The following is a 21,037-nucleotide window of genomic DNA, read 5'->3' as shown; positions in this document are numbered from 1 at the left end:
AGCAGCCAGCATCAGAACAGGGCACATCCATATCAGGAGGACTGAGCCATTAATGATATTCATCATCTCCCTTCTTTTGGAAGATGAGGAGAAGGGAAAGGAAGGAGCAGGGATAGAGGATGCGGTGCTGTCTCTTCTACATCGTGAAAAAAAAAGTGAATTACATTCTTTATTTTCCTGCTGAAATTGTGCCACTACAGAGAAAGATCTTAAAGATTACTAGGATGGAGAGAGAGCACACAAGAGGGAACATAGCTCTAGTTATTGTGAACTGCAGCACTCACTGAGAGGCTGGAGACTCGAGTTCTGGTCCTTTTTTCCAGAAGTCTTTCAGTATTTTATCTAGTAGCAACTTAATATAAAATACTTTAGCACATACAGGATAATCAAATGCAGTTTAAAGCTGCCTGCATCCATGTTTGGTTAGAGAAGGGAACTAACACATATAGGAGGAAAGCTTTGATGTATACTGTCCTGTGTACGTGCCTGATGTTAGGCAGCAGCTCTAATAGCATGGCAATCCACACTGTACCAGTGCACAGCAACAGTGACTTGGAATAATTGAGGACCCAAACATCAAACAGCATCACAAAGTTACACAGGTAATTGCAATGGTGCTCTTGTGCAGGCACCTTACAATGCTGACTTTCATTGTCTTCCCTTATATCATCTCCCATATCAATACATGGTAAATATTCATCACTCGTACTTTTCTCACCCTTATGTATATTTATTAAACCCTCCTGTCCTGGCAATAATCCTCTTAAACGTAAGAGGCTCTGTGCTGGTGGCTACATTTGTAGAAATAATGAGAGCACTACTGCTCTTTGCTCTCAAATAAGATTCCTCAGCACTTGCAGATTCTGAGCATCCTCTAATCTGTGCACAGTTGAGAAAAAGGCCACATGAGCTCCCAGTATGAATCTCTCTTCTGCTGTGTATTTGACTGAGAGAATCAATGTTGTTGTTTTTTTTTTCATTAGTTTGGTTAGTACAGACAACTAATAAGACCAAAAGAGTTTGCCTCTCTCCTTTTCATTAGATATATATAGCTGCTAATGCACAGACACATCTGAGCAGCACGTCCTACTAATGTGCTCCCATCCCAGCAACATCCTTCCAAGGTACACAGACTATTTGGCTAATTAGCAGAATCTCAGAAAGCTTAAGTGATTTGCCTAAGGTCACACAAGAGACCTGAAACCCAGCTGAGTCACGGCCTGATGGTGAGCCAGAGGCTCTCAACTTCATTCACGGGACACCTACCATCAGCATCTCTTCTGGACATATCACAGAATCACATAGTGGTTTAGGTAAGAAGGGACCTTAAAGCTCATCCAGTTCCAACCCCCTGCCACAGGGAGAGACACCATCCACTAGAGCAGGATGCTCCAAGCTCCATCCAACCTAGCCTTGAACACTGCCAGGGCTGAGGTATCCATGTACCACAACCCTCCACGTACCACTTGCCTCCCACAGTTCACACCCCACATCCTCTTCCACTTGTGCCCCCCAATTCCCTCCTTGCAGACACCTTCCTTCCTCCCTGCCTCATGTGGCTCCTGGGGCTGTGACAGAAGCAGGCAGGCAGCTGACAGCTGCTGTAAAGCTACTATATGGAGTAGCACACTACTACCCTGAGCTGATGGGCTTTCATTGTGTTTGGGTCAATGGCTCACTCACTTTGTTGCTCAGATGAAAATGGGCAGCTAGGGAGCCTTATATCTGAAAATGTTTATAAATAACATCAACATGTTTACAATTAGGTAAAACATGTTACAGGTTGCTCTTTTTAATAAACATTAATACAGGGTTTTACTCATTCAGAGCACTAAGGAAACAACTTCTCAGTGTTCCTATGGGATGAGTAGGTCAGCATTTATTCTTACATCACTTTTACGATCAGCAAGACGTGAGGGAGAGGTGAAATACTTTGCTACCCAGAGAGTAAGAGTCAGAACTTCAGATATTCCAGTTTCAAACCTCACATTTATTCTTAGGGAGAGCTTTCTCCTTTAAAGTGCATGAGAAATGTACTGTGGTACTCCATGCCTTTCTCTCCTACAGATATATATGTCTTTTTCTAGGTCAGTATCCATCTGGAAAAAAAAGCACACATCCATTTGACCAATTCAAAACTGACAAAGCGTGGCATGGTGTAAGCTTTCCAACCAGGATAAGGCTGAACAGGAACAAATCTGCTGCTCCATCCCCAGAAAGACAGCGCAAAACCCAAGACCAGTAATTTATTATATAAATTATTACATATTTATATAAATTATATATATGTATATAAATTATTATTATATAAACTGTCCCAGGGTCCACCGCTGGGACTGTGGGTGTCATATAGAATATCAACAGTAGATGGCATGCATCTGCTCCTCTTACTCCAAAGACTCGGGAACCTGATGCTGGGCTGTCCCATGTCCCGCCCTGAAGGTCTGGCAAAGCTCAGGCACTGACAAATGCACTTTGCTTACTTGGGACCCAAACAGCAACAATTCACAAACCACAAGCCAATGACATGGCTAAACAGAGGAGAAGTTTGCCAGCTGCATGTTTATTTATGCTCAGCTTTTACTAAAATAATAAGATATAAAGTGGAAAACATCTTGGCTGCCCACAAATAAGCCCAAGGGGATGGCTGCAAAGACATGCGAAAGCCTGAGCACCTGCACCAGACATTTGGAACAACTGGGAGACCAGGAAATTGAACTATAGAGAAGACATGAAATTCCTAACTCCTTCAGAGAAATAGGGGGAATATTTACCTACAACAGGTAAGTTTCTGTGGGACAGCTGAGTTACACGTTGCACTGCTGTCTATCACATTGCAATGTAACTACGTCTATAGATAAGAACCTTGATACAGCAAAGGGCAAGGAAGCCTACGTCTTAGCAAGCTGCAGGATAATCAGGAGTCAGAACATTATGTAGGTACTGAAAGACACTTTGCTTGCAAATGGTGGCTCAATTTTAAAGACCTGATACGAAAATACAGAGAAAAGGGTACCTGAAGTCTAATTAGGAGTAATGCGATGGAAAGCACAAAAGAAAAACCATCTATGACTGCCACTAATAGCTTCATCTGTATTACGTGCACTTACAGCCTTGCACGTAAGTGGCAGAAACCTCATCATTTTCAACTTTTAAAACTGCATTCACACAGTTAAACAAAAAAGACATTAGAAGGGAGCATAAAAGATCAACAGTCCTCTATGCAGAGGACTGAGCCAGACAGTCAGCTTGCTTCTCTGACCTATTTTCCTTTCTTTCCCAGCATTCTTTACTATAAAACCCTTCTCTAAGTGATACTCGTTTCCACAGTGTGAGGATCCTACTAGGGATGTTCCTTTGTAGCACCTTTTGGGGCATTCTGCAAAGCACCCTGTCCACAACATCCCCTAGGACCTGAATCCAGGATACAGTGTTAGCAGCTTATTCTGCCAACTGATACCTACTAGCACTATTTCCCAAGAGCCAGGGCTCAGTGTCCCCATGGCATATCCAGCCTCAAAAGAGAAGAGTCAATGGGCAGATGTTCACTTTGGAAGTGCAACAGAGGACAAGAAGTTCTTGAGGGAAAGTTCTGCAGGAGACCATGAGAGCACCTCTCAACCTGGTGCTCATATTGCTATCAACAGCTACTGAAGGTGGTTTACTCCCATCCCACTGATTTTGCCCAGGAGTGGATCAGGGGATTCACACAATCCCTTAATCAGATCAGCTTTTAAGGCAGAAAACTGCCAGCTGGGGGTAAAATAACCAACAAAGCTGGACCTGGACAAAGATTCTGCAGTCTAACTGCATATCTTCTTTGGTTTACAACTGTCTTGTTTCAGATCACACTATGTTGGCTTAGCACAGTGAAAAGGCACTGCCAGGTCTTAACAAAGAGTAAAAAGTGACAGGAATCTCCAAAGACAATATATCCTCTGAATAAAAACAGTACAGGTCAGTCAGATTCTTCCTTGTGTATTTTGTTTGCAAACCAGTACTATAAATCATGACAATTATAGGAGAAATCAACAGTTTTAAAACTTGCAACTTTATCTGTAAGACCAACACATGTTGCAAGCAAGATATTGTCACAGACAAAAACATATCTCCATGCAGTGAGATGGAAATCTATTACTTGTATTTTCCAGGCCACTGAACAACCTAGCTGCATGGAAAGATGAACTATTCAGAGTGTAAAAACCACAAGTTTCAGTTTGTACAGGGTATCTCTCACAGCCAAATAGTAGCTACTTTCAACAACAACAGCTTAAACACTACAATCTAAGATAAAACCCCAAAATACTTTCATACAAGCACAGAAACAGATAAGCAAACTGCATCATCCTTCAAGCAGGCTGGTACTTACCGCCTGTTACACTTTGCTATTTCATCAAAAAGGAGCTTCCACCGGGGTCGTCCGATCAAAAGCCTTGAGTTTAAAGCTTGGTATTTTTCACCAATTATTTTCTGCAAGAAACAGAAAAACATTCCATTCTGCCTGATTTGCAAATTGCCTCATATCACCCAGGGCTCCCATTCCTGACATTGGCTGACTTACCATATCGTTGAGGTGTAAAACCTAAGCACAAGTATCAGACAGTTGTGATTAAAACTGCAACCATTTCATGCATGAATACCTCTGCTCACTGCCTTCCCAATGGCTCTCCTTGGTGTTCATTATACATTGTTCCTCATGCAGCCGCTCATTAATCTCCCCATTACTTTTAAACCAATTTATTTAAGCCATAAAACAATAACCACGCTCCTATTATTCATTCCCTCATTGGCTTTTAATGCTAAGCTGGAAGAAACACTGCTGATGCAAAATTCATATTTCTGTCTGAAGTCTTCTTTCCTAACTTTGTACAAGTAACTATTAAGATGACTGCATCTGAAAAAGTAACAAGGGAAATCTTACATTTCTCCCTAAGAGTAGTTTGCCAGCTGTTTGGAGCTGCTGTAACAGCAGAAAGCAGCCAAAACCTGCTCCCTGGATAGAACCTGACCTATTCCAGTGATGCTCACTCACCAGGCTGGGGATAAGGTCAAATGCCCTTCCCTTGCAGGGCACTGCCCTTCCTTGGTTTTTTATCCTAATGTGATAAAAAGTCAGAGAAAATTTAAGTCTTCTCTAGGCCCCATATTCACTCCACTGCTGAACAACCTGAAACAGTGCTCATACCAATGCAAACGATGTCTTGGCCTTTTATATCCAGGAGGCATTTTGATGAAGGATGGGCTTGGTTCCCTGTTGTCACACAGTCATGCTTCTTCTGAGCAAAGGGAGCATGAAGTGAAACTGCCCTAATTCTGGTAGCAGTCAGCACTTAGGGCTAACACCAGTGAACACATTGCTGTATGGCAATGGAGAGTTGTTTAAGTCCCCCCTGAGAAATCATGAGCAGCATTATGGTTCATGCCAGTTTTGTTCAGTAGCCACAAAAGAAAAGTGACTTTAGACTTAAAGCTGACTTAAATAAATTCAATAGCTGCTTGAAACACAATATTAGAAAACTTGCTTTGAGTTGTCTACTATTACAATATTGCTGTGTCATCACAACGCAGCCCTGCGTTGAACATACTAGGTTCATGAACTGGATATCTTCAAGCACCCCATTTCAATTGACGTATGTCCTCCAGACATTAAACCTGTGGGACAATGCTCATAACTGCTGTAGCTACCACATCATTTAGACTTTGGATAGTGTTCCTACCAGAGCTGTGAATGCTGTGCTATCTCCACCTGATACCAGGCAGATCAAAATCCTTTGGGCATGGTTTCTCACTGCATTTCATGTTTTGTAGTTGCTGCTAGGTTTGGTTTTGAGCACATTGCAGTCAATAGAAAGCTTTCAGACACAGCAGGGTGAATAATCAGGCCCAGGCTCATGCACTAAATAATGTAAAATGAAGATCATAAGCATAAACAGCTCCAGGAAATGCCAAGAGTTGGAGAATTAGCTCAGCTCTAGGATTGACAGTTCAGCATAATTTCCAGTCTCATACATTAAGATATTTGTAACTTTTATCTATGTTTGAGGCAAAGAAATACAAAGCACTTAAAAATAGCTAGATTTCTCTCAAAATATTTATTTGAAAGGAAAATTTGAGCCTGTAAGCTCCAAGAACTTTCTGTTTTGATTCTCAGCCCAGAAATGATGTAGATTTCCCATCAAACACAGCCAACTGTCTGGTCTGTGACCTGGCCTGAAAGGACCTCTTTTCTAGAAAAGGAAGATATGGATTTCTGCCCACACCTAATCAAGTTACGGCTGCTAGACCAGATTCTCTTAATGCTGCACGGATGGACTTGCTCTCTTGCCCTAGTAATGAATCAGTCACTTGAGTTTATGGCCTCATTTCCTGTTTTTACCATCTGCAGTAATTCCCTTTTGCCTCTGAGTGACAGTTTGCATTGTCTGCTACCTCAAGTTCCCGTTCTGTTTACAAACAGCATTTAGCCACATACCTGTATTCCATCTGTTTGACTGAGGTACAGCTGGATATTTATATAGTCTGGTCGATTCTCCTGCCAAAGCTGGGAGGATGATAAAAACAGCTAGTGAAATAATATCCCTTCTCTCAATGTAAGCATAAAGTCACTTGTGCCCACTGTGCTGAGGAATGTGGGATTCCGCATCAGTGAAGTAAGCTTTTTAATGAAGAAGTTTCACTTCCATAGCACCTCTTTGTGAACTCCAGAATGTTGCACATCATGCTGCGTACAAAATATTATCTTAGGAAGCCACACTGCTCTTAAATTGTAAATCCCCCTCCCTTCTCAATCTGTCTACCAGCCAAAAAGCTAAAGGCCACTCAAACTCCTCAACCTGTACTTTCTTCTTCCACCTCCTAAGTTTCACAGGTAACTGTCCAGACCACTGATATATGGCAGTGCTGTGCAATGAAATCCTGGTGTCAGATATACAATTGGTGTGTGCAGGTCCAAAAATAAACAGAGTTTGAGTTAGGTATCCCAAGCAGAAGGACTGCTGGAGCTCGCCTGTTTTGAGCAAAGATGTCTTTCTCTATATCATTGCACAGTGTGGACATACTTAACACTTATTGACAGTATCCCTTCCAAGCAACCCCCATTACCTTGTTATGCAACATACAGAGCAGATCTGCAAACCAGCGGAAAGACTCAATGTCCCTGCACACCCAAATGAAGTAGAGTCTCCTGAGCTTGTAGCATTTCCAGCCGTCACTTGAAAACAAAATGTTTGGGCAATTAAAAATTGTCTTTTTGAAAGGAAACATTAATTAAGATGCTTTATATTCATTCCTGGAAACATGAATTTCCATTAGAAGCTAGCTGCTAAGTTGTTATTCATCCTATGATACATCCGACACTGAAATGACCTAAGGATGATCCTGAGAATATTAAATCTCTAGCACAGGGCTAATACCCTTCACAGATACTGTTTCTGCATTAGGAAGTTGTCAGCTATACAGATGATTTAGGCAGCAAATACGGATTCATGCATCATCATCAAACTTCTATTTCAAAGCAAAGTAGACATTCTAAGTTCAAGTGTATTATGTCAATCCTTTATTAGGTTTACAAAGTAACCCATAAGAGGAAAATATTGACAAATGCACTGATGTCAGGACTTAATTCTGCCGTTATATTTGAAAGGCTCTGGTTGATTATAATTAATACTGTAGTGAAATCACAAAGACCAAATTAAATCAGAGCTCCATTGCGTTAGGGACCTGCGTGATATATTACAGTCCTCAGAAAATGCTAGGGGGTAAACTATGGCCATGGGCAGATTCTGGCACTGTATTTTGAAAAAAAAAAAGGACTCTTGTGTCAGATTTGTAACTTAAATAAAACACAACTATAGGGCAAAGGTAGGATTGAAATGAACTGGGAAAGAACCTACAAGTGAAAAAATAAATCTTGATGACTGATGAGTTCAAATAAAGCACAAATATCCAGGAAGTATCTTTATAGTTGGCCAACGCTGCTTTCTGTTGTTCTGATCACTGAAAGAGTGCATAGATGGTTTCCTCCTTTTCCTCCTAAAATAATTTTCAGGAAGATAAGGCCACAGGCTTTCGACTTCAAATGCTAGGAGGAGGAGCCAACCTCAGTCAAAATGTTTCATGATACATGTATTACTTCAAACTCTAGTGTTGCCAGCATATCCAGCAAGGGTATAGTATCAATGGATCTACATAAGTGATGGCTCCAAACACTATCTTACCTCCCCATACATCTAGTCTCTACTGTAAGACTGAGGAGCAAAGATGGAGACATTCAGCAGCATGGAGAGCCTGAGAACTCACCTTTCATGTCAGCTTCCCACAGAGAGAAAAAAAAGTGCTTTAAGACTGAGGAGACTGTAAGACTTTTCTTTCAAGTCCTGATTTCAGCTTTTTTATTTGTAAACTGTTGATCTGCAGAGCAGGATTTCCTCTCTTCTTCTCACTGTCGTTTACTAAGACAAGCCTTTAGGAAGGGTCACAATCTGGTCAGATGTGACAAGATAACTATGAGCAGTAGCATGGAAAATAAGTGCCTTTCAGCATAAAAAGGAATAAAAAGGAAAAGCTGCAAGGCATTTTGCATTCAAATGCTGTAATTCACTAACGAAACATTACTCTCGGTGATGAAACATTGCAGATGGACAAAGAAGCTGGACTGCAAGACTTAGAATAGAATCATAGAATAGTTAGGGTTGGAAAGGACCTAAAGATCATCTAGTTTCAACCCCCCTGCCATGAAACAAGATTTAAAATAGCACCTCAGACACATCCACTTGGGTCTACCTCCAGCAGAATATATTACATAATAAAGGTGCTATCCACCATTATAAACAAATCCATATGCATATAACACTTCTTGTGTGTTTCTATGTTATCACTGCCCATAATCATAGTCATTATTTACAGACACTTCTGCACAAAAGCTTTCCTTAATGAAGTTTGTATTTTCTTAAGAATAGGGCATAGGGTTCAACAGTTAAGTGTAGCAAGGGCAGGAGCAGGAATTAAATTGTGTACACACAACAGGAACCCAACTGAGCAGGAAACAAATGACTGTGTCGACAGGCTGCTGATGTCTCCCTCAGACCTGCCCTTGACACACCAGGAGTGGTCCCGCTGCTCTGCAGTGCTGGCATCATAAGGCAGTTTGTGTATTCATACCTGCCAAATTCTGCTTCTAAGCCAGGGCAAAGTCAACAGATCATCCCCTAAACCAGAGCTTTGTTGAGGTTTAAATACTGAGAAGGAAGGAGGCTGAGACCATTGCTTTTTTCCCAGAATCACAGAATGATTCCCCTGCATGTTGTACAGTGCAGAAGGGGAAGACTGGCTACAAAAGCAAGTTATGGCTTTATCCAGATAAATGGACTTTACAAGAGCTTCTGGACACTGACCTACGGCAATGTCTATGCAAGTTCCTACAGCCTCTAATAACACACTGGTAGAGGCAAACTTCTCATTACCTGCTGCTGGCCCATCATTATGCTCTGTGACATTTTTGCTAAAGGCATTTGTCAAGTATAATCCATCACAAGGAAAATGGTCATCTCATCCACCTGGGCCCCGGGCATTCAGCAAAATGTACCCTCTTTTTGAGAGGATGATCAATACGCTCTCAGGAAAAGAAAATGAGGGAGCCCAAGATGGTCTTTGGGGACTGCAGCTCTATGAGACTTGTGGGGCTGATCATTTTTAGAAGCACTCAGCACTGTCAGGTCTAGCCCAGATCAAGGACAGAAGAATGTGCATAGCATCTAAATTCTAGGCTTAAACCACTTTGGAGTTAGATAGAGCTGGTCATTGGAATGTTCTTCTTAGAACAAGTGCTTCAGCTGTGCATTGTAAAACCTGCCCAAAGCCAGCTAGCCTTTGTTGGCTGTTTATACAGTGCCTATGAAACACGGCTGCTTACCCTATGACTGGAGCTTTTAGCCAATGCTAGAGCAAAAAATCCCAAATTAATAAAAAAATCAATCATAAAAGCAAGACTGTTTCACACAGCTTAGGATTTAGCAGGAATCATGTTGCCAATGTGACAGCAACAAGAGGTGAAAGGTTTGGTCTGAATAGAACATGAAAGGCTTAGGAAAAAGGCATACCTAAAATGTAAACTTTTAAAATGGGGTTAAACATCTGAGTGCTATCTGAATCCAGGCTTTCATTAAAACCTAAGCTTACACATTTACAGACCAGGGGAGCTGGCCATGCATTCCCAGTAGAAAGAGTGTCACAACTTCCTGACTCTCAAAACCTCACTACCATAGTCCATAGCCTCATATAACCTGGGACTAGGGGACCAAGGCTGGCTGAAGGGCTGTGACTACATTACAGACTAGGCTGGTGCCAGGATATGAAGGTTAGTGACACTGTCCTAGTTCAGGTGGATTACTGGCACAACTCTGCTACAACCCTTTAGGTCACACAGCCTGTAAGGTGTGATTTATGCTCTTCAAGGGACATCCCAGTCCCCTACCTCTCTCCAAGGAATCATTCACTTATGTTTTATTCACTGTTATTATGCTAACGGAAGATTTTTAATACTCTGACAGTCTTTCTGACATGCATTGCTATGGTAAATTGAGGGGTAATGTCTTTAAAAGGCTTAAGCTCACTTACAGCAGTGTGTTGAGCACCGATGCAAACGGTGTAACTCCAATACCTCCAGCCACGCAGAGGCTGACCTCGTAGTTCAGAGATTCCTCAAAGGGGCTTCCAAAAGGTCCATCCACATACAGTCTGCAGAAAAAAACCAAAAAACAGTTTTAGAGAAAGCTGCTAAAATAAGAGAGAGGGAAGGAAACTGATCTGGCATTAAAATCCTACAAAGCATTTGTTTCACTTCTTTATTAGTCTTGGGATGCCGAATGTGAATCTTTTTCCTGTAAAGCTTTATGTGGAGACAAACCAATGCACAGGTGGTATGAAAAACTGTTATGTAAAATCTTGTGGCACATTCCATGATTAGGAAAGCTAATTTTATAATCAAAAAAGTGGAGGTGATGAGATTACCACTGCCCTTTGCATCTGGTATTAAAGGACAAAGAAAGTGCTGCACTGAAAACAATAACAACTTGCTGGCACACACAGAGGAAAAAACAGAGTTTGGCTACTCCTGCCTAAGAGGTTCATCTCCTGAACATCAGAAGCAGCTGAGATGAACAAAGGGTTAAAAAAATCTATTTCTCCTGGCTTCTCATAATGCTTTTCAAAGGCATCCAGGGAATAAATAAGAGGTGACAAATATCCATCCTGCAGTGTGCAAAAGGAACAAATTAACATCTACTCCTTCACTTCATGTTCAGCACTTTTGACTCATGCCTCTCATTATTATAACAGTTTTGTCCACCTTTTTATAAAGATCATTTAGGAGACTGAGTCCCATTTCCAACCCATTTCTAGAACAGTACATTTAGTCAAGGTCCATTCTGTGTACAAGTGGCTCACTGGATCACCACAATTTAGGTAACTGGTGAATACAGCAAAGCGTGTTGGGACCAGCAGCTCGGTGACTAGGTATTTTATCACAGGTAGGCTGATTGAGATCAACCTCTGGCCTGAGACCACAAGAAAACTCCAACATATATTAGTTTTACACACATATATACTGGTACTATTAGACAACTACATCTAATGAAAGGGCATAAGCTTCTCTGTTATCACATCAGTCAGAGAATTAAAGGCAGAGGTGTTTCTTTTCCCAGACGTCTTCCAACCCTCACTGATTCTTTCTTTTAGAGGGCTGGATTTTAGCCATAACTCAAGATCCTAGTCTGATCTCATTTTGTTTAGTTTTGTGGTCTGACCCTTGTCATCTTACTAGTCAAGACATCTTGTCTGAATGTCTTTGGCCAATATGGTCCTTTCTAGGAAATTTCTTCCAGACCTCTGCTATTGCTGACCTCTCGATGCTGCATATATTAGTCTCCTTCTTCTACAGTGTCTTACAAGTACCTACTTTTTTATGACTATGGAGGCAAAAAGCCTGATTTTTAACTATGCCCTGTTTTACAGACTTCTTTTGTGGCTCTTGATGTCCTACCTGGAGAGAAAGGGAGAAGACACTGGGCCAGCCACAGCCATGAACAGAAACTACTGGAAGAGCTGCAGTAGACATTTTTAGGTAACCATTGATATTCATAACTAAGCAAACCCCAGCCTAAGTATGTTTATTATTTCTGTCTCTATTCTGAAGTTACTACAATATTTTTGGATATTCCCAAAGCTTTTCAACATCAGGTATGTTACTTCCATCATGACGAGAATAATTGAAAAACAAATTCACCCCTTCCTTAGGACAGATAAGTTCTTTGGCACAATGGGGCCAAGAAAACCTTAACTGGACATGTGCGTACAATATAAACAGAATGTTAAGTATCTTCTCATTAAAAGTTTTCTGTTACATGACACTTTATATCCTGTTTGCTTAACATGAGGTTATTTTCCAATAATGAAATGATGCCACTGTTGAAGCTGCTGGTTTAAGAGATCTTCTGCATGGTGCACTGTCATTTAACTGAGGAAGCAAAGCAGTATCTCTTATTTAAATAAGCAACAAGGGAAATGTAGAGAAGCAGGTTATTACTTTGAAATTAAACTTGTCCATGGGACATTTTGAGAGAAGTCCACAAATGTTATGGGGCTCAGATGCATATCCTCACAGATCTAACTTTGGGATATCAGTGTAGTGTAAAAAGAAAAACAGCTAAGGGTAACAGGATAACAAAGATCAGCGAGTGAAGCCCACTGTCATTCCTGGCATGCCTCTTACCCATGTGTTACCCTTATCAGATCCTGCCTAAGTGATGAAATCTGGAGAATCACTCCTACAGATATGAAGAGCGTCAGAACATGCCTGAAGGAAATTCCTTGCATTTTGCACAAGCAGCACTAACTTTCATTTGGATATATAAACTTAAAGCCAACATTTTGGGGGAAAACCACAAGTAAATATTATAAAATGAACTAGCAAAGCATATTTTTCCAGAAATTACTACAGTGGATGTGACAATAGTCATACTGTTGGGGTGCCACGGGACTACACTTAAGCCTACTTTAGGACTATCTGAAGTATGTATTATGTTTATCTCAGAAAGGACTAAGCATCCCTGGAAAGTCTGAGTGCCATTGACTACCCCTGACAGAATCAGATCTGAAACATGCAAAACTACATCTGGTCACCACAAACCAGTCAAGCATGGTGCATAATTCTATGTCAGAAATGCAAGAAACAACCTTCGATTAAATATGTGTTTTGGTCAGATTACACCAGTTTGTGGCCCATTAGCCCCATCTGGCCTGCAAAATATTTCTATCTATCTGCCCACTGCGTCCTCCTCTGAGGGAGCGAGGAACAGTTGTTTGGACAGCAAATGCAGTGAGAGAAGCCAAGAGCCTCCTGCTGTGTCTGCATGTGGTCCAGCACAGAACAGCCAGAAGTCACCACTTCCAAGTGTGAGAAAGAGAAATGGGGAAAAAGCTGGAGAAATATTGCTACTACGTTAACCCACTCCAGAAGACTGCCCAAAAAGACTCATTCCAAGGATATGACCTCCCTAGAAGATTCTGCTGGATGTCATAAACACACACTATTTAACTCCATTTTACTATGGGGATAATTTATAACTAAAAGGAATGTGGCTCTGATGTCTTAATGGAAGTACTTATTTAGGAATTGATCCTGCTTTTATTCAAGTCAGTGGAAGAAAGGAACCTCCTGATCTGTATCAAACAGTGCAGTGATGAACAGAGCAGAGATTGAGTCATGGACTTTTGCAGAGATTGCACAACTTTTGCTTCCTGTCAACATGTTCCTACTTTCTTTTGGTAGTACTGAAAAGTTTTGCATAAACCCAGTTCATTTCTGCACATGAAATCTCATAGCGTTCAATAAAAAGACAGACAACCCAAGGGGGTTAAAAGATGGCTTTTTGTGTCTTGAGTTGTGACCCAGAAATACCACGCTACCATGCTATGCTCTCCTATTCCCCAGCTTTAATTTAATTAACATGAAGGAAGGGAATGGAATTTTACTAAAAGTTTACAAATTCCCCCTTCAGGCAAACTTATTCAAGTAACGAGCTGTTCTTTCACATATATTCATTTCCAGTCTTAGGAGTGCTCTCAGTTATTCTGGCACAATTTCTTAGCTCACAAACAGGAAAAAAGCTCCTCAAAACAGAATATATCACAAGAAAAAAAAAATAATAAGCAGAACATATTCTTAAAAAGCATCTTACAGATAGCTGGTGAACATATTTTCTATTTAAATCACATTCATATTCTAGATGCTGGGGTACAGAAATACCCCAGCAAGCACCAATACTACTTGTTCCAATACTGGGAAATGAAACTGCACTAACATGGGGCTGTCCCTAAACCAAGGGACACTGTCTCAGGAACACAGGCAGCTGTACCGCTTTTGAAACTCCAGTTATAGAATCATAGAATGGTTTGGGTTGGAAAGGACCTTAAGATCATCCAGGTCCAACCCCTGCCATGGGCAGGGGCACGTCACACTAGAGCATGTTGCCCAAGGCTCTGTCCAACCTGGTCTTAAACACTGACAGGGATGGAGCATTTACCACTTCTCTGGGCAACCCATTCCAGTGCCTCACCACCCTCACAGTAAAGAACTTTTTCCTTATATCTAACCTGAACTTCCCCTGTTTAAGTTTAAGTCGTTACTTTCCATAAGGAACTGCACAGTGATGTGTGGAGACACTTGCTCACACCCCTCTTGGACTTGGGCCTGAATGCTATACTTTACTTGTAGGTGCCCTTAGAAAAGTTTAATGCTTATATTGTACTTCATTACCCAACTGTAAATGCTGATGTTACTTTTTCCCCCAGGCTCTCTGGGAGCTACTGTGAGACATTATCTGGGATGTTAGTGGAATAACAGATGGATAGGGGAGTTAAGAGCTTGTAGGAAATTTTAATTAAGGAAGTATCAGCATTTGCAAGCTGAGCAAAGTGCTTGGGTACAAAGTACTGTACAGGGCACAGAAAGTGAAGTCCTACTCTGATGGAAGTTAAATCTTACCTGTGTCAACAGAGTAAGGATTTTACCCAGCAGTATGATATTTTATATCCTTGGAGCAGTATTCAGTTTGTTACTAAGACTCAGGTGTGGGTAATCTTTGTATGAGAAGACTAATCTCCAATACAGCCAAAAGAGATGCAATTAATATAGTTAATGGAGCCTAGAAAGAGCTTCAGGATGTGATTAATTGCTCTCCATGTCTATTGACTGTACTGACTCAATCCAACAGGACCTTAGAAATCAGCATTACTCTGGAACAGCAGCCGAAGGCCAAGCAGAACTGAAGTGGCACTAGACACCTAGCCAGAGGTACCTGACTCCAGACCTAGATACCCACTCAGACAGCTGGAGCTTTGACAACTATCTCACACAGACACCTACAGCTGGAGACAAATCCCTCCCCCGATTCCTCACAAAAAGCCCATGTCATTGACTTCAACAGGTTTTGGATAAAGTTCCCCAAAATCACAGTAAAATCAACTAAATAACCCCCCTCCCATGCTTGGTCTTCTCTTCAATTTGTCCTACCAAAACCTAAGTTCAGTACTGCCATGAAGAATATGGCCAGAGAACTCTAAGGAACTGAGTATCTGATGGCTGAAACGATCTCCTTATGTTCTTATGCTGCTGCAACTCTTAACGCACCAGAGAGATGTTATCACCTCCCTCTGATAACCCACAATACCAGCCTCCACCTGCACATGATAAATATTCAAACAAGTGCCTTCATGTTCCTCCCACACTGCCCTTCAAGCCTGGGAGGAAATCTCTGTGAACATCTGCAGAGCTATTTCATTATCTCCCTTCAAATCCCTTCTTAAGACTTCTCTTCCCTTTAATACCTAAAAACCCCACAATAAACCACAAGTTGACAGTAGTTAAGCTGCTGATGTGCTTGTTGTTGCTCAGTCGTATTCTGGCCCAATACTGCCTGAATTTTGCTGCCTGATTGTATCCATCCATGTTGTTTGCAATTAATAGAATCATAGAATAGTTAGGGTTGGAAAGGACCTTAAGATCATCCAGTTCCAACCCCCCTGCCATGGGCAGGGACACTTCACACTAAACTATCTCACCCAAGGCTCTGTGCAACCTGGCCTTGAACACCAGCAGGGATGGAGCATTCACAACTTCCTTGGGCAACCCATTCCAGTGCCTCACCACCCTTACAGTAAATAACTTCTTCCTTATATCCAATCTAAACTTCTAGTTTATGTTGGTTTGCTCAGGATAGTCTTTGCTGTGTGACTCTGTATCAGGATGGCTTCCAGATGCACGACTGTTCCTTCAGGGCTCTAGGATAATAAATGTAAGTGAAGAGCTACTGGAAACCAATTCTGAAATTTGCATCAGAGGCAATCTTTCATATGGTAGGCTTGCAGAAAGGAAAACTGACTACAGAAGCGTTCTAGGCCACTTTGGAGCCCCAGGCTCCATTCACAGCTTTTAGTAAAAACCTAGCTACAACAAATTTCACACTTATTTCTCAAAGAAGCTGTGCCTGGTACTACCAAAGTGTTTAAAGTATTTTCCACTGCAAAAATCAAGACAGTTGCTTCATCTTTTGAAGTCAACACATAACACTTCATGTCATTATTTAAGCCTCAATAAGCGTACGCTGTGGCACTATTTTTTCCAGGGGTCTTGTGATTATTGACAGTGTTTCAGTACCAACAGCCTTTTGCAGATGAAGAACCAGCACTGAACAAAACTCAACTTCCTTGGTTCGTATGGATTTCTGAAACTAAAATGGCTTTCAAGGTTTAAAAGTGTAACAAAATGGGATAGACAGCATGTGAGACCAGATTCCCATGTGTTCTCCTGACATTGTGAAGGATGATGTTTTCATTTAAGAAAATGGCAGCCTCTTAGATGAGAAAGCTTGCAAAACCCAGCGGATCCAATTAGCTTTATACACTATTTTGTGCAAGATTGCAAAGGGTTATGATTCCAATCCAGATTTCATAAGAGACCCCACCTTTTTTTAACTGCTTGAGTTTCATTTCTGATTGATCTTTCACATTTTTGCCTTTGAACACTCAGACTGAGTTGATTTCTCTCAGAATTTAATAAAATTTCTTATTACTCATTGCTGACTATAACAGGAGAGAAGCAATAGTTTAGACCACTCACTTCACTAAAAAGGTCTGTAAAACCACTGAGAACTACAATCAAGCATAATTATGCATTTAGACAACTTTGTACTCTTGAAAGTACAAGTACTTTCTGTACCAAAGTCTTGGGTCAATATTCTTAATTAATGTCACATTAATTCTTCTCCATGGCAGCTTTTTTCTTTCCATTTATATAAAATGTTTCCAAAATGTAGTCCTTTGATTAAAGATCACACAGTTTAATTTTATATTATAAAAGGAAATCCATTTTTCCACTTCCTTACCAACCACAGCATCTATTTTGTGCAGTGCCTTGCCTCTCTGTAAACTTGTCTCTTACTAATTTTGCCTAAGCTAATAAAGTAAAACAAAAAGAAGAGTATCTGCAATGACTGCAGCACCTATTGTAACTCACCTTTTGAAACTTCAGCCTGTTACAATATTAAGTGATAAGCCCTAACATGCGGCAGACCAGCAACACAATTGAACGTGTTGGACAAGTTTCTCCACAACTCATTGCACAGTAATCTGCCCATCTCACTACAAACAGGATTCCTGCTTTTGAGCAATTCACTTCCACAACTGAGCTTTGGTCTCTTTTAGTATTTGCAAGAAGCTTTTTCTTCCTTATACTGTTTCCTTTGGTGTGCACCACAGAGTTGCCATGTAACAGACAGTATGGGTCTTTCTCACAAGCACTGCTGATATTAGCACTTAGCCCTCTTCTTTACCAGGTATATTATACAAATTAAGTCAGGATATCCCATGTCCTCAGGTCAGTGGAAATACCAGCAGCATCAGTATCTCAGGGTATTGTGGGATACCTGAAGCAACTGAAGCATATAGAAGCATACTGATGCAACTGGATTGCAAATTTCAGATGCTGATTCAAGTTTCTCACACAAAATTACAAATTAACCATCACTAGAGCTCTAATGCAGTTTCATCTGCCAGGGTTTGGGTATTTTCAAGTAAAAAAGTCTACATGGGAGTTTAGGACTCAGGAAAGCCCAATAGTTAGTACATATATTAGATGTAGCCGTCCCCCACCCTGGAAGTTGTTTTGCACTTCCAAGCATAATGGGGGCATAATATGCCAAAGCTCAAATGCTTTTTTTGATAGAGTAGGCTAGGGGAAAACAGAAACCACTCTAACCAGACATCCACACTGACAGCAGGCTTTACCAGTAATGCTCCAATACACATTAGGGATGGGGAAAGGAAAGCTGACATCTGCTGACAAATCCCAAGGATGACAAGTGCAGAAATTAAAACCCTGGCTAGGCATCCACAGAAATAAAAGGGGAGGAGAGAATCAGCTGACTAGAGTGCTGGAAGACATAGTTGGCAGCAGATTAATCTGAAGACAAGGCCAGGTATGTCACTATCTCCTCCAAAGGCAGTCCGCTTAAGCTCTTTGGACCAGATTTAAGTGCAGAGGAAGAACTCAAAATGAAGTGAAAAAGAAAAAAAAACAAAGAAGGGAAAATCTCACAAGAAATTCTGCAGTTGAAATGAAGTAATTAATCCTGAATTAAATGGGATCCTCCATATGTAGTAAACCTAAGCACAAATGTGCTACCTAAAACGTAATAAACCCTTGAGAAAAATTGCTGCGTCTCACCGCTGACTCTTTTCTACCTTAGGGTGCACATTAGGTAAGCAAAGTGACTTAGTCCAATCAAAAGCCATCTTTCTCTGGAAAATTCTCTTTGTAATGAAATGTCTCTCACAGCTACATTGTTCCTTTAAGGAAACATTCCCCATAAGCACCATATCCTACACCGGCCAGTGAATGTGCCTATAGCAGTAGGTTACTTTCAGGGCAGCTTCACGAAGCAAGCAATTACTGGTTTTGGGGTCTATAAAATATCTTTGCTTGAACTAAGCTGCCAGGAAGCCTAGAAAGAAATTCTCTAAATATTGCTTTTACACTTGAGGAGTGAGGTCTGCGAGATAATGATAAGGTAACTTCAGATGGCTTCCAGATGTTCAGTGATGGTCAGACAAGGTGATCTGCTAGGCAGACGGTCTCTTATCTGGAAAAGGATATAGAAAACTAAAGAAGGCTAAAATGGAAAGAAAGAATAAGTGCTGAATGCTAGAGTGAACCCTAAACAGCAGCAGTAAAATAGCAGATTAAGGATGAGATCACCCAACTTGGAGAAGGAATTTCTGAAGTCAGCATAAGCCTACAGATGAGTCTGCAAGGGCAGAAGCATATCAAGCTACCAGTGAATATAGTGCATTACATCATAGATGCGCTCCGTGCAGCCCTGACTATCTTGACTTCTTCATTATTTTTCTCTGAATATGCTCCAATTTTTTATTTCAAGTTTCAAGAGTGAACAGCCCATTATTGTCTGCAGTGTTCCAATTTCAGTCCTGCCGAGGCTCTATATAATGGCCTTACTATTCGTAGGTGGTAGTGTCATTATTATTACCTTTCTAGACATACAAAGATGCCTCTGTACAGCCCTCTTATTCAAAACACAGAATTTTCCATCCCTTGAATTTTTAAATTCCTTCAAACTCTTCCCTTTATATGTGCTGCAAGAGTATCCATGATAACAGTCTTATTTTTAGCATTTCTATGAGTTTTGAAATGCTGAGAGAGAACAGGTGACACCGAACAAGACAGATGATCAAGTGATATATTGAGAGACAGACAGAGGGGACTGGTGTTCAAGTACTTCAGATGTGCAATTCCCTCATAACCCTTCGCACCCTTACTTTTCATAAGTATTCATAGAATGATAGAATACATCTGGCACAGAGACAGTGTCTAAGGCAAAGGAGCTTTTCCTGTAGGTCCAATACCAGTTCCAATTGTCCAGGCTCGCTGAAGTTGCTTCGTGTATTCACAGAGAAGCCCCACTGTGTGTGAGCAGTCTTGTCATTCTAGAAAGACACAGCAAATCTTGACTTGGGAGACTTCTTGTATAAAATTAGTGTCCTGCAGCTCCACACTGGTCAAGCCCATCCCCGTCATGTGCATTATCATTGTGAAATGCAGATCACAGGACCGTGAGGTCTGACTTCAAATGCCAGGTTTGATTTGCCAGAGGGGAAAAGAAGTCCAGCCTTTTAAACCCATCTCCCTCATGCTGATCCACTCTCATTGCCAGAAGTCATTTACATCCTCTGCTACGCTCTTCCTTCTGGTGAAACCAGGTAGCAACCCTTCCTCAGGCCTCCTCTCCTCCAATGCTTAATTTAATAGGTTGAATACTCTTGACACTGACACAAAAGGCTGTTATAAAGTGCTATATATGATCCTACCATTTCCCTCACCCCATGTCACTCTTTCTTCTTCAATGATGACAGTTTCTCTCTTGGTGAACTGGCTGACATTTCTGCCTATTCCAACTCATCTTCCTTTTCTTCCACCCACCTCCTGAAATTTGCCAGATCATTCAGAAATTTCAATCCATCTGCTCTGCAATACACTATCCTCCCTGGTGCAGTATCATACAAGGATTTAATTAACTTGGTGTTTACATCTCCCTCCTTGTCATCCATTGTTTGATATACTGAAAAGAACCAAGTCACAACATGAACTGCTGCATATCTCATACCTCACCCCCTTCTAAAAATGTCTGCTTAAGAACTATTTGCTGCTTGCCACCTGACACCAATGACTTTTAACTTTCTTTCTTTTTAATATACTGTGCTATATTTTTATTTAGGCAATACTTTGCCTAATACTTTATCTATTGAAAAAAACCCCATACAACAATCAATAAAACCCAACAAACCCCTAACACCTGATTCTAGAACAAAACAAATGGCAAAAACGCCTCTGAATTGCAGGATATCAGGAATTAGATCTGCTGTACTCAAAGGTATATTATTAAGCAGATATCCACTATACAAGTGGATA

The 21,037-nt window shown here is 41.0% G+C and overlaps 1 protein-coding gene across 4 annotated transcripts in view; it reads right to left on the bottom strand.

The window, feature by feature from the left end:
• Positions 1-21,037, bottom strand: part of NOX4 (NADPH oxidase 4) — a 107,268-nt gene that overhangs the window by 937 nt on the left and 85,294 nt on the right. For all 4 annotated transcript variants that reach the window (XM_061457925.1, XM_061457927.1, XM_061457926.1 and 1 more), the window contains 4 exons: positions 10,615-10,734; positions 7,102-7,210; positions 6,473-6,541; positions 4,370-4,470 (listed from right to left, as the gene is read on the bottom strand). In XM_061457925.1, coding sequence (XP_061313909.1) covers positions 4,370-4,470; positions 6,473-6,541; positions 7,102-7,210; positions 10,615-10,734 — 399 coding nt within the window. The remainder of the gene's footprint in view (positions 1-4,369; positions 4,471-6,472; positions 6,542-7,101; positions 7,211-10,614; positions 10,735-21,037) is intronic.

Source organism: Pezoporus flaviventris, unplaced genomic scaffold (genome assembly GCF_033815535.1).
Source record: "Pezoporus flaviventris isolate CSIRO_AGI_PZ_B2104156 unplaced genomic scaffold, CSIRO_AGI_Pfla_v1 ptg000025l, whole genome shotgun sequence".
Lineage (NCBI taxonomy): Eukaryota > Metazoa > Chordata > Aves > Psittaciformes > Psittacidae > Pezoporus > Pezoporus flaviventris.
Note: the sequence above shows the minus strand (reverse complement) of the source record. Positions and strands in the feature narration are given on the sequence as shown.